We start from the raw sequence: 26,414 nt of genomic DNA on the forward strand, positions 1-26,414 counted from the left end.
TTATTTATCAATAATTTTATTGTACATTCAACATTTCTGTCGTGTGTAAACTCTTCTTTATAGCACACACACAAAAAAAAATTATTTTCAAAAACATTGTTTTCGATCATGTTAATAGGTAATGCATAAACCTAAAATATGTTTGTTTTATAAAAATGATATAGATATACAAATTCTTTTTACATGCGTATAAAGGTGAATTTTGAATTACTGTAAATTATTAATATAAATGATACCACTTATGATGAAAGGATTGAGCCATACACATCCTTCTCTCTCTCTCTCTCTCTCTCTCTCTTGAAATCTCGTAGACCTAATTAAGTCTCGCTAGAGTGATTGTTGATTTGCGTGTGTCGGTTTTCTAAAAATAGCAATATTGATTTAGGGGGTTTCCGTATTGTATATTTAGCACCAGAAATGCAAATAAATAGTATATATTTATATTATTTCTACATCCTGTACATTTAAAGCTTTCCTTTTGTCATACATGTATTATACAAAGAGTGCCAAAATATCAACAGTCTCATTTTAGATAAGATTTTGCGAGATAAATAAATATCAAATTAAAATAATTAATATTTAATACATGTGTTAGAAAAAAAAAATTGGATTCAACCAAATATAATTTATATAATATTTGAAAAATCTTTGATCTTTGAAAATAAATTAATCTAAAGTTGCAAATTTAAACACGTTAAAAGTTACCATTTACATAATCCTAGATTGCTCTCGTGTCACAAAAATAGAATAAGAGGAATCTCGGACCAGATTACCATTTACAGAACTTACCAGGCCACAGATTTACAAAAACTATATAGGGCCGGTCTTGGTGTAAAATACTGAGGATGGAGTCTCCAAAATGGAGTGTCACTATAAGTGCAAGGGGTGGAGCTTCTTGGGTCAGGTAGTGCAAGGGGTGGAGAATCTTAAACAAGAAGTAAGCTCTAGATCTTGCTTAAAACATATGTCAACACAATTTCTTATTTTCCATCAACATTTCTTATTTTCCATCAAAACTTTTAGAATAATCCCTTTAATTGATGTTATCTGAATAAATTTATTCTAAACCAAAAGTCAATTTTTTGTAGATCATTTGACAATATCTTTTGGAATATGTCATGAGAAACAGCTTTGAAACCGTGAAACAAGTTAATTATGACCTCCACATTTCAACAATGTCTGCTTTTGATGGTATTTTTTTAAGATGTGATAAAGGGCGAATGAAATACCTTTAGTGCATTGTTGTCATTTTTACGATTAAGCCAACAACAATTCAAGATTCATGCAGTACATAAAGTGGCATTTACCCGGTAAAAATCAGAAACAATAGGGGCATACAATTTAAATTGTAAGATATATTACATTTTTTTTAACCGCATTATATTTTTTACTTAAGTTTAAATTCTAATTTTTATCAATTTTGAACTTAAATATCCCCACCTTTCTATCAGCTAAATTGTCAATAAACTGTATCTGATATTTATTTCCGAGTCGAAAAAAAATCGTTTTGAATCTTGGATATCTACGAATCGCGATATATTTAAACTGCTTAATTTACAGGAAGTCATATTTATATTTATTATATATAGTCTATTTATAGTCCCTATATAATCTATACAAACGCAAACAGTTCATAACAGTACATATGCACCGGATTTTAGCCCGTATTCACCGAAGGGTCAATGCGCGTGCAGCGGCATTGTGACGTCACAATCAAAACATCGAACAACGTTGTAAACAATGGTTGCAACGGCCACAGCGAGCTACGTATCTGAGCAGGAAAACAATTATTTAAACCTATTTCAGGATTATTTTTTAACATCTTGACATCTTACACATAGCGAAACTCGGAAAGGAAAACAAGGAGGTTACAAACAGTAATCTGGAGATTTTTTTTTTCATTTTTAACAATGGAATATTGCTAATGAAAATGGTGTCATACAGCCTTCAATGTCTTATCTATGCAAATCCCGACTATATAATAAAACAATTATGGACTCTTTTGGTGCAGTGTGGTGTTGAATATGGTTTTGTTATTCACCAGAAAAATATCCATATTGACCTCGGCTCCGCCTCGGTCAATATGAATATTTTTCTGGTGAATAACAAACCACATTCAACACCAAAAGAGTCCATAATTATGTTCCCCAAACGAAGTTGGGGAACATATTGTTTTTACTCTGTTTCTTATTATTATGTTCCCCAAACGAAGTTGGGGAACATATTGTTTTTACTCTGTTTCTTATTATGTTCCCCAAACGAAGTTGGGGAACATATTGTTTTTACTCTGTTTCTTATTAAGGTCGTCCGTCTCCAACGGAAGACCTTATTGTTTTCGTTCGGTTTCTTTTTCCCTATTATTATTATTATTTTTCTTACCGATTTTGTGCACGCGATTTCTCAGAAACGGCTGGGCCGATTCTCACCAAATTTTCAGATCTGATAGATATTTATCTGAACCTTGTCGGAAATTTTTCGTAAGTACGTCGTCACTTCCGGTCGTGAGATATGGACGATTTTCTGATTTTTAGAGGGTCAGCTTGTCCTGAGATCTCCTCCTAAACGATTTAAGATATCGACTTGAGATTTTCAGTGAAGGTAGAGGAAGGATAGTAGATGTGACATTTTGCATATAGAGCTTTCCAGGTAAAAAGGCATCGACGCTCGCCTGGGATCGAAAAATAGCTTCATACTCATCTCGCAAAAATTGACACGTTTTCTTTTATATCTTTTTACCTGTTAATATTTTGTTAAGACATATATAATAAAAAATGTGCAATATAGTAAGACCTTTCATTTGATATCAAGTAAACGGGGTTAGTCCTTCAAATTAGGGGCAAAGAGGGGCCAAAAGTCTCTCGTCTTAAACTTTTTTGTTTTTCAATATTTTCAAATTATATTAGTATAGTTGATAGAAACATTTCTTATTAGGCTGAATATATAATTCGTTTGTAAATTTATAAATTCAAACTCGAGATATTAACATTAAAAAATCTGAAGCGGGAACGAAATGGCGGCGGTCTCTGTCAATTCCGACATTTCGCAATAGCGGTTAACAGAGGCAGCCGAGCGTTTGCTTGAACGAAAGTAACATAAGGAGCAATGAAATGTGTAGGGATACTTCGATTGTCACGTCGTAGGTTCGTTGCAATTCTGTGTCAAACTACATTCATAATCCAAGGTCTCCTTACAAGTCTTCTTTAATTGGTTTTGGTTGTTTCTCAAAGTAGAAAAAAGAAAAGAATTAATGTGCAAATTAAGTACGCATTGATGATATTATCTAAATCAAAAGGATTTAATCAAAAGAGAAAAGGCATGATCCCATGATGTTTTATCAAAGATCATAGTCAAAGTCATATCTCCTCTTATCGAAAATTCGGACGGAAGACCTACTCGTTGCTCGCAACGAGATCGCATCTAGTTAAGGTCTTCCGTCTTCAGCGGAAGACCTTCTTGTTATTCTTCGGTTTCTTTTTCACTTTTTTTCTTCTATATTATTATTCTTTTTTTTCTTACCGATTTTGTGCACGCGATTTCTCGAAAACGGCTCGATGGATTTTAATGAAACTTTCAGGACTTATGTAACATTACTTGAACCTGATACATATTTTTTTGATTTGATGACGTCACTTCCGGTTCGGAGATATTGCCGATTTTATGATTTTTGAAGGGTCAGGTTGTCTGCAGACTTTCTAAGAAATGGTTCTAGATAGAATCATGAAACTTTCAGGCATGATAGTCCTAAGTCTGTAGATATGCGTAAGGTATTTCATTTTTTTTGGAAGTGCCGCACGTCGGCGCTCGCTATGACCCGAAAAATGACATATTGCGAATTTCATAATTTTAACACCTTTTCTGCGATATCTTTTTACCTGGAAATAATTTGATTAAACATATAGAACAAAAGAAGTGTAGAATTCCAAGATCTTTCAAATGATATCTCGAAAAAAGGGCTGGCCCCTAAATTTAGGGGCCTAGAGGGGCCGAAAGTTTTTTCTTTATATCTCAAAAAGTATTGAGAATTTGTAATACAACAAAGAAGCAAAGTTGTTCAAAATGTCAAGTTTTATCTAATGGGGTCGTCAAAATACGTCCGGCGTCGTCACTTCCGGCCAAACCGGAAGTAGTCGGAAAACACGTTTTTTTGCCGTTCTGGACAAGTTTTTGGATAATATATTTCTCTGGTATCATAAAAATTAATTTTCCGTCCGTCGTCGTCACTTCCGGTCAAACCGGAAGTAGCCAAAAATAGCTTATTTTGAAGGTTTTGATGCAAAATTGAAATTATAAAGTCACTGGAGACAACTTAGCTCATTGCTTTCTTGTGTTGATGTCACTTCCGGAACTTCCGGTCAAAACCGAACGGAAGACCTACTCGTTGCTTTGCAACGAGCTTTGCTCTAGTTATTATTATTATTTTTCTTCTTCCTGGGTACTTATTTGTCCGGGAGTGATCTTGTAAACTACACATCCGACATAGGTAAAACCTTTTTAGGGTTAGTAGGCATGTTATGTAGATTTGCGGAACGAAGGTCATTTTGCGCGCACGTGCTTGCAAGAGCGTGCACGTGCAACATGTGAAATGACCGATTTAATTGATATAGGCGTAACTTTTTACATTTTTGATGAAATGCTTTGAAACTCATAATATAAGGATATATTAGTAGCATAGACAATATGACATAGTCAAAATCGCAAGATCTCACGCGCATGCACGTGCACTTTGCTCTGATTGGCTGAAACTAAAGTCTCTATATCTTTCTTGTTTTTTGACGAAATCCCTTGAAATTTTGAACATAGCCATACATTAGGATATCCTACAGCACGATGTACAGCAATTATCATGAAAACACGTGCATGCACGTGCGCTGCAATCTGATTGGTTTAAACTTTAAATAGCTATAACTCCCTTGATTTTCAACCAAACAGGATGGGATTTGGAACATAGATAGATATAATGGACCTCTACAAGAAGGTATGGTCACTATTCACATGCATACACGTGCGTGTACATGTGCTGCAATCTGATTGGCTGAAACTTTAAACAGCTATAACTCCCTTGGTTTTCAACCAAACGGGGTGGGATTTAGAATATAGATAGATGTAATGGACTTCTACAAGAAGGTATGGTCACCATGCTCATGTATGCACGTGAAATGAGTAAAATAAAAAATACACTTGAATGAGCGTATTTTTTAATACTTTTGGATTAAATACTTTAATATTTAGTATATTAAAATATATAGATTCTGTAGACAATATGATATGGTCATTACGCACATGCATTCACACGCGCACGCGTGCAATGCTAAAATTTGAATGAACTTGGTACACTTCTGGGTAAACGTTGTTAAAGTCTCAAATGCATAGAGTTTGTCTTATTTAATGAAGCTTACAGGGGATATGGCACCAAAAGGAAGTTGGGGAGCGTTTGGGGAACATCTGTAACGGTCCCCGTTACAATTAGCACTAGTTATTATTATTTTTCTTCTTCCTGGGCACTTTTTTGTCCGCGAATGATCTTGTAAAGTACACATCCGACTAAGGTGAAATGTTTTTAGGGTCAGTAGACATGTTATGTAGATTTGTGGATTGAAGGTCATTTTGCGCGCACGTGCTTGCAAGAGCGCGCACGTGCAACACGAGAAATGATCAATATAATGAATGTAAGCGTAACTTTTTACATTTTTGATGAAATGCTTTGAAACTCATAACATTAAGTTACTTTAGTAGCACAGACAATATGACATGGTCAAAGTAGCAAGATCTCACGCGCATACACGTGCGCTTCGCTCTGATTGGCTGAAACTAAAGTCTCAATATCTTTTTTGTTTTTTGACAAAATCCTTTGAAATTTTGAACTTTGCCATGCATTAAGATATTCTACAACATGATGTATAGCAATTTTCATGAAAACACATGCATGCACGTGCGCTGCAATCTTATTGGCTCAAACTTTAAATACCTATAAATCACTTGGTTTTCAACCAAACAGGATGGGATTTGGAACATAGATAGATATAATGGACTTCTACAAGAAGGTATAATCACCATGCACATGCATACACGAGCGTGTACTTGGGCTGCAATCTGATTGGCTGAAACTTAAAACAGCTATAACTTCCTTGGTTTTCAACCAAACGGGGTGGGATTTAGAACATAGATAGATGTAATGAACTTCTACAATAAGGTATGGTCACCATGCTCATGTATGCCCGTACATGTATGTGAAATGAGTACAATCAAAAATACACTTTAATGAGCGTATTTTTATTTTTACTTTTTGATTAAATACTTTAATATTTAGTATATTGAAATATATAGATTGTGTAGACTAGATGATATGATCATTACGCACATGCATTCACATGCGCACGCGTGCAATGCTAAAATTTGATTGAACTTGGTACACTTCTGGGTAAAAGTTGTTAAAGTCTCAAATGCAGAGTTTGTCTTATTTAATGAAGCTTACAGGAAATATGGCACCAAAAGGGATTTGGGGAGCGTTTGGGGAACATCTGTAACGGTCCCCGTTACAATTAGCACTAGTTATGTTCCCCAAACGAAGTTGGGGAACATATTGTTTTTACTCTGTTTCTTATTATTATTATTATTTTTCTTCTTCTTCTTCTTCTTCCTGGAACTTTTTTGTCCGGGAATGATCTTGTAAACTGTTCGTCCGATGTAGGTAAAACCTTTTTAGGGTTAGTAGACATATTATGTAGATTTGCGGAATCAAGGTCATATTGCGCGCACGTGCTTGCAAGAGCGTGCACGTGCAACACGTGAAATGACCAATATAATAGATATAGCCACAACTTTTCTTTTTTTAGATGAAATGCTTTGAAACTCATAATGTGAGGATATATTAGTAGTATAGACATGACGACATGGTGAAAATAGCAAAATCTCACGCGCATGCACATGCACTTCGCTCTGATTGGCTGCAGCTAAAGTCTCAATATCTTTCTTGTTTTTTGACGAAATCCTTTGAAATTTTGAACATAGCCATGCATTAGGATATCCTACAACATGAAATAAAGCAATTATCATGAAAACACGTGCATGCACGTGCACTGCAATCTGATTGGCTGAAACTTTAAACAGCTATAACTCCGTTGGTTTTCAACCAAACAGGATGGGATTCGGAATATAGATAGATATAATGGACTTCTACAAGTAGGTATGGTCACCATGCACATGCATACACGTGCGTGTACATGTGCTGCAATCTGATTGGCTGAAACTTTAAACAGCTATAACTCCCTTAGTTTTCACCCAAACGGGGTGGAATTTAGAACATAGATAGATGTAATGGACTTCTACAAGAAGGTATGGTCACCATGCTCATGTATGCACGTGCGTGCACGTGAAATGAGTAAAATCAAACATACACTTGAATGAGCGTATTTTTAAAATAATTTTGGATTAAATACTTTAATATTCAGTGTATTAAAAATATAGATTGTGTAGACAAGATGATATGGTCATGACGCAAATGCATTCACATGTGCACGCATGCAATGCTAAAGTTCAAATGATTTTGGTACACTTCTTTGTAAATGTTGTTAAAATCTCAGATGGAGATTGTCTTATTTAATGAAGCTTACAGGGAATATGACACCAAAAGGGAGTTGGGGAGCGTTTGGGGAACATCTGTAACGGTCCCCGTTACAATTAGCACTAGTTATTATTATTTTTCTTCTTCTTCTTCTTCTTCCTGGGTACTTTTTTGTCCGGGAATGATCTCGTAAACTATACATCCGACTAAGGTGAAATGTTTTTAGGGTCAGTAGACATGTTATGTAGATTTGCGGAACGAAGGTCATTTTGCGCGCACGTGCTTGCAAGAGCGTGCACGTGCAACATGTGAAATGACCGATTTAATTGAGATAGGAGTAACTTTTTAATTTTTTTATGAAATGCTTTGAAACTTATAATATAAGGATATATTAGAAGCATAGACAATATGACATGGTCAAAAAAGCAAGATCTCACGCGCATGCACGTGCGCTTTGCTCTGATTGGCTGAAACTAAAGTCTCAATATCTTTCTTATTTTTACGAAATCCTTTGAAATTTTGAAAATAGCCACGCATTAGGATATCCTACAACAAGATATGTAGCAATTATCATGAAAACACGTGCATGCACGTGCGCTGCAATCTGATTGGCTTAAACTTTGAATAGCTATAACTCCCTTGATTTTCAACCAAACAGGATGGGATTAGGAACATAGATAGATATATTGGACTACTACAAGAAAATATGGTCACCATGCACATGCATACACGTGCATGTACGTGCGCTGCAATCTGATTGGCTGAAACTTTAAACAGCTGTAACTCCCTTGGATTTCAACCAAACAGGGTGGGATTTAGAACATAGATAGATGTAACGGACATCTACAACACGATATGGTCACCATGCTCATGTATGCACGTGCGTGCACGTGAAATGGGCAAAATAAAAAAAATACTTGAATGAGCGTATATTTTTAATACTTTTGGATTAAATGCTTTAATATTTAGTATATAAAAATATAGATCGTGTAGACAAAATGACATGGTCAATACGCACATGCATTCACATGCGCACGCGTGCAATGCTAAAATTTGAATGAACTTGGTACACCTCTGGTTAAACGTTGTTAAAGTCTCAAATGCATAGAGTTTGTCTTATTTAATGAACCTTACAGAGAATATGGCACCAAAAAGGAGTTGGGGAGCGTTTGGGGAACATCTGTAACGGTCCCCGTTACAATTAGCACTAGTTGTATATTATTTTTCTATTTCATGATGTGATCAATCGATTGGCTTGGGTGATTATTTGCATAAATGCCGATAAAATTATCACGTTACATTGTAGCCAATCGATTGATCATCGTCATGAAATTGAAAAATCTGACAGTTATTCCTTATATTTACATGTACATGCTTTGATTCCGCCAATCCTCGTGCTCCAAACCCTGATTCTTACATACGTACTGTCTTTATCTTTTCATAATTTTCTTATTCATTGTGATATCATCATGAAACTTGAAATGTATGATCATAAAATGTAACTCCTTGCTATGACAAGGAAAGAAATTTAATTTAGCAAAGAAAAACTAGTTACATTGGCGGATCCAGAGGGGGGGGTTCCGGGGGTTGGACCCCCCCCCTTTATTTTTTGCCAAGTGGAGAGAGAGAGAGAGAGAGAGAGAGAGAGAGAGAGAGAGAGAGAGAGATAAAACGTTATCTGAGAAAAAAAATTGTTCGCTTAACTTATGTATTGAATAGATTGATTCCCATACATTTAGTTTCCTCAATTCACCTTCATTATTACATTTTTATGAGCGAATGGTAGAAAATATTCTACTTATTTTTATATAACATATATGACATGTAACATGAGAGGTTTAATTTTAAATGATATTCCCGCGATCTTTGGCTGTGTTGGCTATATATACGTACCTTTTTTATCAAATCTTTTGAAGGAACTAACATAAAACTGTTTGTTTTAAACCCAATCCGCATCTTACCCCCCATTTTTTTAAATGCTAAAAGAAAATTCTGTTTACTCTAATTCGGAAATGTTGCGATCCAATTTTATAAGGCTTCATTAGTTTTTGAAATGAGTTTTTTTTTATATTCTGACTTGGGGTACCTTTTCAAAGAAAGAAAAGGGATGTAAACAAAGATATTATTTACCACAACATAAGATCTTTCTATATGTGTGTGTGTGTGAATCTTTGCTTAAGAGTTTTTATGTGGAGGGGGAGAGGGGTGTTGCAGGGGTGGGGGGTTGAGAGACATAGCCCTTGAACCCCCCCCCCTTTCCAAAATTGCTGGATCCGCCCTTGAGTTACTCATGAAGACTTGACAGAAGACTGTCTATAATATCTAGGATATTTCTATGTCGTTCGAGTTATAAAAAAGAATGCCAGATAATAAATTGAAAAAAATTGATTTTTTTTTTTTTTTTTTTGCAGGAAGGAATATTTACATTTCCTTATAAATGTCTTTGTCCGATATAAAAAATCACAAATAGTTGATGTACTTTACAGTGTAATTGGTTATATAGAGAAAATGGAGAAATTGTTTGAAAAACTTCTTCTCTGCTTCTAGGTATAAAGCAGATGACCTACCTACTGTAGATCACTAAATTTTCGCGACACCTTATTTTCGCAAGAAAGTCATTGACTCTTGATTAGCGAGACAAAATTTTCGCGATTTGTGATAACTGCTCTATATACATGTATTTCTACATAAATATGCTGGTTCGTCGATATGAGCGGTTAAAAAATCATGTGCGTGGCGGGACAAATAGAGACAGAAGCAGGGATGTAGCACGTGGAATAGTGGAATCAAGAACATATAAAACTGTCCGATTTAAAAAAAAAATCCTGACGATGATCAATCGATTTGCTAGCGTGATAATTTTATGCATAATTCGGAGTTTATGCAAATTTTCACACAGGCCACTCGATTGGTCACATCATGAAATCAAAAAAAAAAAAAAAAAAAAAAAAAAAAAAAATTTAGTCCTTCAATAAATGCATGTACATTGTATTATCTGAGTACATTGGGCGTGCTATTTTAAATGTGTCCTTTCTGACATATTTTCTGCAACTAATTAACTATTTTAAGTAGTCATGTTTCAGATTTTATTTGATAAAATAAAATATGCCAGAAAGAACACTTGGAAATTAAATTTTTGAACAATACCAAATATTTTTTTTTCATTTTCCTGCAAAGATCATGAGGGATTCATCAGCCCATAGCAATTTATACATCCATACATTGTTTATCATGGGGCACATTGTTTAAGATAAGATATCTTGGAAAGTATACAATCATATTCCTTTAAAATTTTCAGGTCTGATTTGAAATAAATAAAGCTTCCATCAAGTATAATTTTGTTGCTTTACGTCGATTTATAGCAATTTTATCATGGTTGTGACATTACTTTTGGATCAACCCTCGCTTTTAACATTTATACTTTAATTTTATGAATTACAAGTAATTAAACCAGCATCATTAACCGGCTACATTCAAAATATTTTCAATACAAACAAAGAAAAAAATATTAGATCCTATTTAAATTAACAAGAAAAAGATTGCATGTGTGATGCTGTTGAATATATTGTGTCTTTGTTTTATCAGTGTTTTAGCAGTGTTTAAATTGTGTCTGTTTGTCTGCCCATTCTGTTGTTATAAATGTGTTTGTACATAAATTTAGTCTAGTTTAATAAAAAATGTCATCTTCCCCTGTAGAACCACTCAACCAGTGTCAACCAACTTGCAATAAAGAAACATCCTTAATTGAAGAGGATTGATTTGGATGGATATGTGCATAACATGCATATGCATAATATATATTTTCCAGTTTCCCCCATGGACGATATTACACAGTTGTTATAATATATGTTATTAAAATAAACCTCAAGAATTTGTGTGTTAGAATAGAGAGAATATTCGGAATTAGTTAACATATTTACACAGTGTATGTATGTTTATATTATATATATAGTATTGATTTAAAGCATTTTTATAAGTAATTCATTCATTTTTCTTCAAAGATTTTATGAGACTGAAATAAACAAGCAAGTGCAAAATTTACTGAAAACTATAACGAGAAAAAGAAAATTTGATTTAAATTATAACTATTCACGAAAACACAGAAATGCTTACTAAATTCTTTTTTAAAAATCGTGTCTTGCAACATCAATATTTTGCTAATGGAGTTTCCAGGAGCAGTACGTATAATAATAATATTTTAAATAAATATTATATTATTATAACACATGTTTAATGCAATAAAGTATAAATGCATGCACAATATAATATATCGAAAAGAATATAGAATAGAATAAAAGATTACACAATTAAATCTGTGCGATTTTTATACCCCCCGCTTGAAAAGCGGGAGGATATATAGTAATCGTTAATTCCGTCCGTCTGTACGTCTGTCCGTCCGTCTGTCTGTCCGTGCGTCCTTCCGTCTGTCCGTCCGTCTGTTACGCTTTGGGGTACCCATCTCTTATCCGCAACTCCTCTCATACCACTGAATGAAATTTGATGCAACTTTCACAGAATCTTTATTACATATTGCCATTGTGCACCTCCTATTTTACTTTTTGATCCGACACATATTTTGGGTGTCCCGGCCACAGGAAAACATGGACTTTTTCACCAGTTATAACCATATGGGAGGCGGGGGGTATCATTTAGTGAGCTCATCGCTCACAGTACCTCTAGTTTTTATCGGTCCAATAAAATGTCAAGTCGATTTCTTGTAGGAAGGAGCAAATCAATATATTCCAAACAGTGGGCCAGAAAAAAATATACTAATATGTAGAAATATCTTGGGTAGTGCAGATTTTAAACTGTAAAAATCATAACCCAACGGGGGGGGGGGGGGGGGGGGGGGGGGGTTGTTATTAAGGAATAAAAAATGTTACATTTCAAAATACATGTTTATTACGAATACGAATACGTTTAATATTTAAAATCTGAAGAAGAAAGCCTGGGCCAGGATTTTTTTATACCCCCGCTTGAAAAGCGGGAGGGTATATAGTACATGTAATCGTTAATTCCGTCCGTCCGTCCGTCTGTTACGCTTTAGGGTACCTATCTCTTATCCGCAACTCCTCTTATACCAGTGAGTGAAATTTAATGAAACTTTCACAGAATCTTTATTACATATTGCCATTGTGCACCTCCTATTTTACTTTTTGATCTGACACATATTTTGGGTTTCCCGGCCATGGCAAATCATGGACTTTGTCATCAGTTATCACCATATGGAAGGCGGGGGGTATCATTTAGTGAGCTCATTGCTCACAGTACATCTAGTTTAATGTGGAATGTATATTCTGAGTTTTTCAAATCATGACCCGGTCTGGGGAAGAGCATGGGGCCACAAAAGGGATTCCAATTAAATTTACATAGCTATAAATAGGAAAAATACTCATCTCAAGAACCGTGCAGTTGGCCAAATAATTTGAAACATTTAATGCGGAAACTCCCTGGGGTAGTGTAGATTCTAAACTGTTCAACTCATCACTTCCAGGAGTAGGGTGGGGATCTTGTCACCCTATTCTGTTGCATGCTTTTTAGCTCTTCGACCGTCTGTCCGTCCTTCTGTGATAAATTTTTCAAAGTGTTACTCCTCACATATTTTTTGTCTGATTTCAATATAACTTGGCACATATATAGAATACACTAATAAAAATACACAATTCTGTGTACATATCTGTATCAGTTTTTTAAATTAATTCAATAAACGGGGGTCGCCATGGTTACTAAAATTAGAAATGTCTTTGATTTTTTTTTTTTCAAAATGTTACTGCTCCTACAGTTTTGGTGTGATTTCAATAATACTTGGAACAAGTAGAATTCAACTTCAAAGATACATAATTCTGTGTATCGGTTTTTGATTTCAATGAACGGTGTTGCCATAGTTAATATTTTATTTAAAATGATACCGTAACCCCTCCGACAATTTTGTTCTGATTTCAATAGAACTTGGCACACAGTTAAACTACAATAAAATACATAATTTTTTATATCGGGTTTTTATTTTCTTGACAGGTGCTTCCATGGTTACTAAACAGAAATTTCATTGAAATACCCCCGGTATAATTTCAAAATGCTACTTTTCCTACAGTTTTGATAGGATTTCTATATAAGTAAACGTGGTTCACGCAAGTAGACTACACTACAGTACATAATTCTATCTTTTATATTTTGATTAAAAGGTGAAGCCATGATTATAGAAAATAGTTTCTTTGAAGTATTTTCAAAATGCTACACCGTTTATATTGGTCTGATTACAATAAAATTTGAATAGAAAAAGACTAATTTGAACCAAAGGCAATAATATTTTTTTTCATTGCTGTTGCAAAGTATCAAGTTTAAATGTTGTGTTTCTCTTCCTTCGTTATAATAAATATATACAAGTAAACAATGATGTAACCATCAATTGTCGCCCGGGAAATATATAAAGTAAACAATGAAAATGAGTCTTAATCATCAAACCGCTACAATATGTGTGAAAAGGCTTGCGTTTAATTGATGGAGACGATGGTCGAGAATATTTTGAAAACTTCTAGTCGGATAAAAATCAATCAAAAACGATACAATTTTAAACTTGATCAATGCCGCAAGTAAATGTTGGCTGCATAAAATGCAAATTGAAGTTAGAGACATGCATCACCTATATTAAAAAAATGTATTACAAGTTTTTATCCGAGAAGTAAAATTCGATGTTCTAAAAAAAAGGGACCTGTCGTTTTTTCCATAGTAAATGATCATGATGATAAGCAACTTTATATATTAAATATGAAAAACATATATATTTTTACAGATTTACTTTATGGAGGTAAATATATTACGTATCTCGTAATTTATAAACGGAAAGATTAAGAACATTCTGATTAACAATCTTTTCAATGTTTAGAAAAAACATAACATGTTTTACTGCTTGTTCTCTTTTTTCCATATTATGTCAAACAGGAAACGTCGGTTGTATTTTATTCGCAGAAAGATAGTTAAAAATAACCTATTTTTGAAGTATTTAAAAAAATGAAACAGGAAGAAAGCTACATAAATGACACGTTGCTCAAATCCAGACATCACACGTCATCATTATTTCTATCCTGTTGATCATATTCATCATGCATAATTATTACCATTTATGGATGTAGAGAGTCTAGAGATATAAATATACATGTTCAATATTATATTTATAATTCTGACGACCAATTTTGGTTTTTGGGAAAAAAATGGTACACTGCAAGAACGTGAAAGGTCTGAAAGCGATTGGGGGCGAAATACAGTTTACCCCTGGGTTTTACCCCAAACCCCGAGCCCGATGTGTTGTAAAAGCGTGCATGGCAGAATGAATCATGGCAGCATGCCGCATTGTTTTTAGTTCACCTGACTTGTATTGATGAAGCTTTTGTGCTCCTGGTTCCATAAGCAAGAGAAGTGTCATATAGCAAAACAAATAAGGTAAATTGGTATTGTTATTCATCTCTCTTGGCACTAAACTAGCTTTGTGCCACATTATACAAGAATGTTTTGTTACTTGTTTACATCAATACATGGATGAAATTAAAAAAATATATACAAATAAAGGTCCATTACAATCAAAAGGTTTGGTACAATCACTAGATTTACCTAGGTAGCTTGATTTCCCTACTTAGTTTTATTTACCAACCTGAGGTAGCTTTATTTTGTTACCAAATGAACAGGTTGGGACCAATCACCCAAATGGGATTAATAGAATCATTCATTACTACGAGTGTGGGATAGTGAAATTCCACCGAGGGGACAAGATTCACAGTCTAGGACGAGGCTTTGCCGAGTCCTAGACTGTGAATCTTGGTCCCGAGGTGGAATTTCACTATTCCCACACGAGTATGTAATGAATGATTATTTTTCTCGCATTATTTTATCCAAAATAACGGCCTGTCAATGACGTCGCCTTGATGGGGCTAAAAAAATATTTTAATTTTCCATCTAATCAAAAATCTGAATACACCATCGGAGAGACGTACCTGAAAATGGTTTACACATAGTGTAAACTGATAAAATAATTTTCTATCAGTCCGTGTAAATTAATCAGAAAGATAAAAACTGGGAATAAAAAACTTATCTATCCAACAGCGTAAAAGAAGAATCATTCCGCGATCTAAAAATAGTGCCATTAAAAAAGTGAAAATACGACAATATTTTGAATGAAAATAAGTTTATAATACTAAGTTAAATGATAACAGTTTAATCATGTGTTATATTTTTTTTACATTGTTACAATTTCTTTATATAATGACGGAATGTTTACGTTCTCGTTTGTGGCGTAGTAATACACAGTGTAACACAGAAAAATCTCACACTGCTGTCTCACACCGGACAAGTTAATCTTACACTGGTGATTATGCGAGAAATAATAGTCCGTTTGGGATATAATATCCCAAATGGGCTATAAATTAAATTTTAATTTACAGTGCAAAAATTTAATTTTTTTATTTTGGCTGTAAATATCATAAATCCGCATCAGGACACTTAAAAAGGAATAACTTTTGTTAACAAAATTTCCTGTATATTGCCCATCGTTTAGGAGATTTAAAATCCCTTGTAGGTTCCTTAACTTCTTAGGGATCAATCTTACAAACGGTAGGGTTGCAGAAAAAAAAATTCCTTTCCAAAAGTTATTCTTTTTTAAGTGTTTTGATGTGGATTTATGATTTCTTTACAAAATAAAAATTTTCAATTTTTGCTCTGTAAATTTATAGCCCATTTGGGGGTATTATATCCCAAACGAACTATTACCATATTTGGGGGAATATAGATAGTTTTCATATGACCTAAATTTAGCAAAAGTTAGCTCCCTTCGGTCGCCATACTGGAGGTCCAAATGCTCATATTCCTTCATTGTTCAACCAATTTTAATTTTTTATATTTGCGATTTTGAATTAGGAATCATTATTTTCTGAAGTATATAAATTTTTGGAAGCCTCCTTTATTCAGAAAAAAATATTTAATAAAGATTTTCCACCAAATATTTCTGCTATATTTCCTTAAACTTGGTAAGACAAAGAAGAAAACTCACCGAGTCGACCTCCAATATGGCGGCCAACGGGAGGTAACTTTTGCTAAATTTGGGTCCATCGAAAACTATCTCTAATACAAACTTTTTTCCTAAAATAAATTTCTGTGAGAAAGGGATGCATATTTTACATCACAATGGGATTTTGATAAGTTTTTCTTTCAGGTGAAACACGGCTATCATACGTACATACCATAGTATTACCCTGAGACATATGCAATTTCTTTTGTTTATCGCCATATTTTAAATTTTTGGAAAGTTATTGTAATTTGGAAGGTATGCTTGTTAAAAATGTCACTTTCATAATCTTTTGATACTAAAACATACATGCCAACTTTCCCGATTTAGGCGGGATCCTCCAGATTTTACCCTTTCATCCCGCCTTCCCGATCGGGAAAGAAAAATTGCCCTGATTTCCCGATTTGAAAAAAAACACCAAAATTTCCGATTATAAAAGATTCCCTACCGCTAAATTTTGAGAAGCGGGATAACAATGTCAAATTTGTTTATTCAATGCACTCAGATAAGTTTCATTGTTTATTTAACAATGTTAACTAGTGCTAATTGTAATGGGAACCGTTACAGATGTTCCCCTAACGCTCCCCAACTCCCTTTCGGTGCCATATCCCCTGTAAGCTTCATTAAATAAGACAAACTCTGTGCATTTTTGACTTTAACAATGTTTTCCCAGAAGGATATCAATTATATTCAATTTTTAGCATTGCACCCAAGCGCATGTGAATGCATGTGCGTTATGACCATATCATCTTGTCTACACTATTTATATATTTCAATATACTATATATTAGAGCATTCAGTCCAAAAGTAATAAAAATCACTCATTCAAGAGTATTTTTAAATATACTTGTTTCAAATGCACACACGTGCGTGCACGTGCATTATGATAATACCTTCTTGTAGGAGTCCCTTAAATCTATCTATGTTCTAAATCCCATCCTGTTTGGTTGAAAAACAAGGTTATAGCCATTTAAAGTTTCAGCCAATCAGATTTCAGCACACGTGCATGGGCGTAATTTCATGATTTTTTTAATATCATTTTGTAGGATATCCTAATGCATGACTATATTTTAAATTTCAAAGAATTTCGTCAAAAAACAAAGGATAAATAGTTATTTAAAGTTTCAGCCAATCAGATTGCAGCACACGTGCATGCGCGTGATTTCATGATTTTTTTTCTATATCATTTTGTAGGATATCCTAATGCATGACTATATTTTAAATTTCAAAGAATTTCGTCAAAAAACAAAGGAGATATTGCATTTCTCCAGATTAATTGATATATGATATACTAAGATTCAGAAACTTGTATTTGTAGAATTGAATATGAAATAACATATGTAGTACAATGTATTTAAAAAATAAAAATAATTATACTGATAGGAAAAAGAAACGCATGATAACATGGATAACACAATATGCAAAATAATTTTGACTGTGTAGCTGAAAATAATGAAAATTTTTCAGATATGTATTTTGGTTACTTTGCACTAAAATGACTGGTCAAAACTACTCAACCATGAAATGCATGGCGTCATGTAGAGAAGGTGATAAAAAGCCAAAAACGTGTATATTGAATGATGATGATAATTTTGTTATCACATTTTGTAGAGCCAAATGATGCATTAGAGTTATAGACATGGATTTCCATATTTGCAGTCAGTACATGTATACCGTATATACTTGCCTATAAGTCGGTATTTTGGGAGTTAAATTTTACTACAAAAGTCTATGACCGACTTATAGACGAGACATAAAAAGACTGGTATTTTTCTGGATGGCGATTTGTAGCATTCTTTAAACATTTTTCAACAGCTATTGTTTAAGAAAGTATTGATATATTATATCATTTATGTATTAAAAGATTACTGAGTATACATTAATTACGTATTTTATGTACATCTTTTTAATAATTATATTTTTTTAATCTTTAAAGGGCATTTTTTATGATTTAAAGTTAAATATTGACTTCATTCAAACAAAAATATTTATTGAAATCAGGGTAAATCATCAGAATTGTCATCAGATTGTGGCTAAAAGTTGTACCGACTTATATGCGGGTCAATGACATATCCCTGCCAAATAATCTCAAAAAATACAACCGACTTATAGGAGGACCGACTTATAGGCGAGTATATACGGTAGGTTTCCAACCAACCATGATGGTGACATTGACTCACAACATCACATCAAAATAGAACTTTTCATCAAGCCACCTCGCTTATTTCCAAGGCATTATATTTATAACTGAAACTGATATTTATACAATAGACAATCATCCTCATAATTTCCACTCTAAAATTGACGGAAACACTGTGCTCTAATTTGGGCTGTGAGCTTGGTAACTTTATATGTATGTCGATTTTACTCTGGTATGCGTGATGTTTTTATCATGTTCATGCTGGGAAAATGTAGCTAGTGTTTGTCGAGACTTTCTTACATTCACATGTACCAAACCAGCTGGTTTCTGTAAATTCTATCCTAAATTGAAAATTCATTGGAAGGGGGGAATTTTGTTGTATTTGAACTACCCTCAACCATTATGACTGCCTTTGAAAGGGTTGAATAATAATACTTTGAGAAAGATACATGCTGTGGTGATCTTAATTCACAGGAAAATCCAGGTTGTTACTGATGTACAAGGGAGATAATGATAATTTATTTTAAAGTTGGGGGTACTGACACATCCATTTCAATAACTCATGAATTATCAGTCCAAGTCGCACAAGATTAGGTAATTGTTGATTAAAGATGAATTAAAATGTTTGATAACAATGCTGGAAAACAGATTCGAAATAATAGTTTTAATTTAATTTAGTCCTTTCAGTATATATATATATTTTAACTTACTGTAGTGATCACCAATTTCCAACTAATTTTAATCAAGCAAACCAAGTAAGTGGTTGCTATATGGTCATCTTGTAAAGGTATGTAAATTAAAATCTTTTAAAAATATTCTCCAGAACAGCAAGGCAAATTTTAAACCTTACTGTACCATTTGGGGAACTAGGGAAACTATAATTGGTACAGAGATGAAAGATAAATTTTACTGAATCAAAAATGAACCTCCCAAAAATTCCAAACATCTTTTCCATGTTTTCTGAAGAATGGTCAAGATGATTCAGGTGAATACTGAGATATGGGCCTCTTGTATAGCTAAAATCTTTTTCTTTTGCAGACTGAAAATAAGCAATAACTAAAGAAAGATACTGACAGAGATACAAAGGGGGGAAAGAAAACTAAAGAAGCAAAAATGTTGGAGAAAGCGAGGGAATTCTTTCGTAAGGTGAGGTTGAAAAAGAAAAATCACAGGCAGGATGGACAAGAGGAGGAAATTACTTTTGAGATATCTGGGGGTAATTGTAGATTGAAAACAAAGCATGAAGAATTCAGAGTTGAGGTAAAACTATGTAAGTCTCTGTATAGGATTGAAAAAGTTCCTTTGGACAATTCTGAAGAGGTATACAGTGAACAGGATGAGAAAGATTATGCAAATCAGATGGACTGCTATAAGGATTTACATGAAACAAAAAGGAGGCATCATAATAAAACAAATGGCATTAATTCTTGTACTGATAAGTCTTGGGGAAGTGAGGTGGATTTTTGTATAAAACCTGCTGGTTCCCAGATATGTCAACCATCAGACAAACTGGTTTCAGATGATGAGCTTAAAACTTCAGTTACACCATGTCAAAATGAAGATAAGCAAAATCTTCATGATGTAACACAAACATGGAATGATCTTGATTTGGACAAAGATAGCATTACATCAGAAAGAAATATTTCAGTAGATGCAGTTTCCCTCTCAAGTTGTTCAGTTGGGTTTGAAATTTCCAATGAAAATGGTGATTCTGTCACTGATAATCTTCTTGAGAGTGAGTCAGTATTTGTTAAAGAAGTTCATTCCGGGGGCAATTTGCCTGAAGAGAGAAGCACTTTATCTAAAAGACTTTGTTCACAGAGTGGAAGTTGTCGGCAAGCAGGCACATCACAATGGGTGAGTGAGAGTCAAGTTATAACTAGGAACTCAAATATGCAGCAAAATTTAGATACTTTTGGCAGTCAGAGAGTGGAAGCAAGGTCACAATCTTATGAATTCTTAAACTTGCAATCCCTGAAAGAACAAGAAAAAAGGAATGACCTTAAATGTGAATCTACAGAATGTCAGAAAACAAGTAGTCATACGCATAAATGTATGGAGAATGTGCCTCAAATTGATTTTAATATTTGTAGTTCTTCTAGAAATTGTAGTTTGTCACTTGAGGATAATAATTTATTAAGCTGTGGATCACTTTCTGAAGATCAAATGCTAATAACAAAGTTACCTAAGGAGAATAGTAACCATCAACTTCCAAATTCTGAGAATATGGTGGCAAGAATGAAGTCTTCTTCCGAACAAATAAGCATAATTGACCCTGAAGAGAGCTGTCAGCAATTTACTTTAGATTTAGTGGAATTGCAAGAAAATTCATTGCCAACTGACAGAGATGAAATCCATAGCTCCTTGGAGAGTTATCCTCCAACTGTTGTTCATGCAGAGGAAGCCAATAGAATTTCTTTAAATTTGGACCATCAAGAGAGTTCAACATGTGAAAATCTTGTAAAATATAAAAAGCTGGGAGAGTTGGAACTAAAAAATTTACAAGAATTTACTGCAGTTTCTGTGGATAGAGTGTTCAGTGCAATGGAACAGAAAATTCTTCTTACTTATCAAGATGGAAGTAGAACAGAAATATTTGCAAAGTTGAAGCTTAAGATTGTAATAAATACATTTGTACACATAGCTGATGTATGGACATGCTTTCTTGGACAGAATATTTATAATTGTTTTACAAAGGACATGGATCCTAAGTGTGGGAATGGTGATCCTTGTTTGGAGAATAGTAGCATCCCTTTAATTGAAAGGAACACCACAGCAGGCATTGATGTAGAAATCTGTGAAGATGTGCAACAATTCTCTAGGAAAAATAGCATTATATCATGTCAACACTGTGGAGGAAATTTCATGGAAATTTTCTGCAATGAAATGAAAATGAAAGCTGCTCTCTCTACCGGTAATCTTATAAATCATGACTGCTTGACACTGGAAAATATGATAGTTTCTAAGAGCAAAGGTCCTGAGGATTATAAAAGCTGGAATAGCTTAACTTGCTTTGCAGGATATTACAATGTTATATATGTAAATACTCAGAGGTGTATAGAGTTTGAGAGATCAGTGTTTTGCAATCTGAGAATGGCTGATATTGTGAAGTACTTGGATTTTGGAGCAGTACTACAGAGAGAGTCACTGGAAAAATATCAAGGGCTTCACAAGAGAACCCTCCAAATTATTGATGCAGACGATCATATGGAGAGTAAACTGAATACAGGAATGATGCTTCCAGAAATATCTTTATTGAGTCCTCTATTGCAAGTCAGGATTCCAAATCTAATGGTTCCAAATTGTAACACTGAAAACTGGAAATGCTATGAGCCAGGATCAGAAGTGAAATCAACAAAAGGGGCAGCTAATTGTATGCTTACAGATATGGCAGATACAGATACATTGTTAAATGTTGACTGGTGGCTGTCATTGTTGTATAAAAGCTATATACTTGGTAAAAAGATGCCTATCTGTAATGATACTTGGGATCAATTTGAAAGCAGGGAGGACATTTTACTTTTCTATGGACAGATAAATTTAATGCAGGAATACCCTTGCAAGGAATCATGTCTACCATTAAAACCATCTACATGCTGTAGACAACAAATTATGATGTGCAGAAGCAACACTATTTGTGAATTAATGTGCCAGCCACTTCATTTGAATGTAAAACATATTGTGGGCTCTAAAAAAGAGGAAGAGTCTGAGCAAGACTCTAAAACGGCTTCAAATGATGAGTCAGACACTTATTCGAAATTTACAGAGACTTTGAGAAGTTTGGGTGAGAAAGAGGTAAAAAAATTATTATCTATAATATTAGGAAAGAAAATTGAGAAAGTGGACTTTGAAGAGATCACTTCTGTTCACCAAGATAGACAACAAATAAGTAGTGCAACATTAAATTGTGATTCAGGGGAGGACTTACATAAAAGAGTTTGGCAAAATAACCATATTGATTGTGTACAAAACAATGTTCAATGTGGAAATCCTGGTTGTGTTCACTATTCAAATGGGACCCAGTCACCCACTAATGAGGACATTGAAACTAGTTTGCATATTCAAGAAAAAGTTCCAACAAATCCACATTATCAAGAGGGAGTTTCACCAAGACCACATGTTCAAGAAAATGTTCAAAGGAATCCGCATATTCAAGAGGTTGTTTCACTTAGTCCACATGTTCAAGGAAATGTTCAAACTAATCCACATATTCAAGAAGGTGTTTCACGAAGTCCACATGTTCAAGTGGAAGTTTCACCAAGTTCGCATGTTCAAGTGGGTGTTTCACCAAGTCAGCTTATTCAAGAGGATGGTTCACCAAGTTCACATGCTGAAGAAAATATTCAATCTAATCCACATGTTCAAGGGAGTGTTTCTCCTAGTACACATGACCAAAAGAATGTTCCATTAAACTCAAATTTTCTAGGAAATGGCCCATGTATTCGGCACATTCCAGAGGATATTCACTCTAGTCCACATATTCAAGAAGACATTGGTGCTCTCATCAGTAAATCAACAAGTCAAAATTCATCTCGTTCTTCATCAATCTTACCTCAATATGTTATATACCTCAGACTGTCAAAAAATTCTAGCTCATTGTCTCAGAAAAGTAGCAAAGATGTAAGAATTAGAGCCCCACGCAACCTGAATGTTGAAGAAATGAAGAGAATTAGGATGGGAACAATCAAATTCTTTAAAGATTATCAGAAATCTCAAAAATGTCACCACCATTCTTTACCCTCTTCAAAGGAAGTTGAAACCATGTCCATTCCAGACTTGCTGTTCCTTGTTCAATCCATACCAAAAGGGCTTTCCTTTCTGCACTCTTTTCTGAAAATCTCCAGAGACCTTCAGATTGATTCATTAATAGAGGTACGTCCAATAGAACAACAACAACAAGAGGCAGTCTTGGATACCTTCTTACAGCAAGTTATAAATGGAGATGAGGAGGCAATAGAGTCAAGGATGAGGTTGGAATGGTTCAGAATTATTACTTTTCAAACCTACCCAGCTAATGTTGGCATTTCTACCATAAAACTAGCTAACAATGGCTTCTACTACACAGGACATACCATAGAAACACGATGCTATTTCTGTCGCCAGACTTATAACGAATGGAGTGCAGAATCCAATATTGAGGCAGTGCACAGACAAATATCACCTGATTGTCCTTTCATTAATGGAAGACCAACCAATAATGTTCCTATTCATGGTTCTAGAAGAAACAACTCACCAGTGCCAAACAGAAACGAGGACGATCTACAGAGAGTTGCAACTGAGCATCTACGAAACCTAAACATTGGGAGTACTGGGGCATCATCTAATACCACGGATTTACCACAAGACCAGGCAAGGCAGTCACCACAGCCAGCACTTGCTGAGGCATCAGTTGATGATGCAGGTGTGGACCAGGGGACGGAACAGGAGCCAGGTAAAATGTTATAAATATCCTTATTTGACATCATTTTATGAATTCTGTTTGTTTAAAACTGCTAAATCACAATTTTTTATCTTAAAGTATTGCATTCAAAATCAGGGCTCTGCATATATATTTGTCTGTTTACTGATATCAAGGAAAAATTTTCACTGACGAGTGAAATTTAGGACATGGCTCCAATCTACTTTTAATTAACAGCTGATGAAAATTGAAGTAAACTTTTACTGAAAATTTTTTCTGGACATTTGCATTAAGGTATCCGATTCATATTAGCCTCAGATTCAATGGAATTGAATGCATAATAGATATGTATGGGCTGAATACTCGGTGTATTTAGAACTAATTTTCATCTTTGAGTATCGGAATATAAGAGCGGGACATGTCCTACTTTATTACCTTTTCCTGCTCTTGACGAGTTATCTCCCTTTGATTTTACTCAATAAAAATTAATTTTAAAAAAATCTGTTTGGTAAAAAAATTATTTCTTTTTTTTTTTGTTTATTCCCAAAGATCAAATACATCTTTCCACCAGAGCATTTTTTGACATTTGTAGTATTTATTTTTTTATCTTGAAAAACGTACTTCCTTCCATAGACTTCAATGCAATAGATCTTCAATAATTAATTTCTGCTTGGGTAATAAATCTTTTGAAAATTTCTCATGGTAAATCCATTTCTACTCTAAAATGCTTTAAAATAATATCAGGATATCTTACTAATAATTCATATAGTTAAGGTTAGAAAATTTGGTCCTAATGTGGGTTGGGTACCTTAAAATCTTATTTTGATCTTATTGAATAAAACCAACAATAAGACATATTTTGTTTGATTTACTACCTATTTACTGATCTACGTATCCAACTTATAAAAATATGGGTCGGAGTACACAAAACAAATTTTAATGATGGCCTCATCTGACTGTTATGCAGTCAAATAAAGCTACCATCATTTATTTCTTTAATAATGAAAAACAATTGTCTAAGATTGTTTGAATAAGCATGTTTTTAACTGAACTTGCAATAAAAATACACATACAGTGTAATTTTACTGGGAAAAAAAATGCTATCAAGTATCGATTATATGCAAAATTTAGATTTATTTGGGTTCAATTTGATTCTTATAATCAAACATCATTCTAAATTCAATATCCATATATCATGTCTTGTTTTGAAAAGCCGTGTTCCCCATTCAATTTAGTACATCTATTCAACAGTGTGGTTAGTGTATTAAAGAAGATCTTGTTTTATCATGTTTTATAGTTAGAATAAATATGGAATATTTTTTTCATTAATTTTTATTTAAGCCTCCCTGCAAACACCTAGTAAATCCAAACTCAAGAGAGACAAGAAAAAGAAAAAAAAAGAAGAACAAGCCAGAGCTAAGGCAGCAGCCAGCGCCAGTCAGGGAGCAGTCCAGGAGGTGCCAGGCACTGAAGAGGAGACGGTATCCTCCCTACAACCTGAGCCTTCTGTTACATCTAGTTCCTCATCAGAACCAGGATCAGCTCCAGGACTAGCAGGAGGGGAGATTCAGCCCCAGTCCAGACCGTTAGAACCAAGTCCTGTTGGAGGAGCACAGGCTACTAGTGTAACCATTGCTGTAAATGTGCCCCCAGCATCAACCCAATCCAGACAGTCGAGCCAGACAACCAGTGGTCAAAACACAACAAACACCAGTTCATCAGCTTCAAGTTCTGCTACCAGACAAGGTGGTGCTAATCCTCCCGGGCCCCCACAGAGTGGTGCCAACCCTCCTGCCCCCACCTCTGCCGAGAGACTGGCTCAGCTTGACCCATTGGGGATTAACTTTGACAAGCCTAAGTACCCGGCCTATGCTGTGTATTCCACCAGACTAAGCTCGTTTGATGGGTGGCCTTCACACATGGCTCAAACACCAAGGGAAATGGCAAGAGCTGGATATTTCTATGCAGGTTTGACATTACATTGCTTCTTAGATTTAAAAAGTCAGATCCCCATTTTTCAAAAGATTTATCATTAGGGGAATTAATACCTGAAGAATTTATGTAGAAAAACAGATTTTAATCCTTTTCCTTTAGCATGTTAAGGCTGATCCTAGAATGGGACACATTTTACTATTTGCAGTGTGTTTTGGGCTATTAATGATTTTAATCATAGAATGTATCATAGTATGTATACTTTTTATTTTAAGGTTAACCATTTGTTTGAAAATGGTAAATGTTAAATTCATGTTTTTTTTTTTTTTTA

The 26,414-nt window shown here is 34.3% G+C and overlaps 1 protein-coding gene across 2 annotated transcripts in view; it reads left to right on the forward strand.

The window, feature by feature from the left end:
- The window catches only part of LOC134258339 (uncharacterized), a 38,925-nt gene that overhangs the window by 1,538 nt on the left and 10,973 nt on the right, over window positions 1–26,414 (forward strand). Inside the window, exons 1-3 of one of the 2 annotated variants that reach the window (XM_062740860.1) lie at window positions 14,869–14,998; window positions 19,792–24,184; window positions 25,493–26,119. In XM_062740860.1, coding sequence (XP_062596844.1) covers window positions 19,867–24,184; window positions 25,493–26,119 — 4,945 coding nt within the window. In that variant the 5' untranslated portion in view covers window positions 14,869–14,998; window positions 19,792–19,866. Of the gene's footprint in view, window positions 1–14,868; window positions 14,999–19,791; window positions 24,185–25,492; window positions 26,120–26,414 lie in introns of those variants that run through there. The other variant, XM_062740861.1, reaches the window with a different exon arrangement.

This window comes from Saccostrea cucullata, unplaced genomic scaffold (assembly GCF_032062105.1).
Source record: "Saccostrea cucullata isolate Sc308-1 unplaced genomic scaffold, CSIRO_AGI_Scuc_v1 ctg523, whole genome shotgun sequence".
NCBI classification, from domain to species: domain Eukaryota; kingdom Metazoa; phylum Mollusca; class Bivalvia; order Ostreida; family Ostreidae; genus Saccostrea; species Saccostrea cuccullata.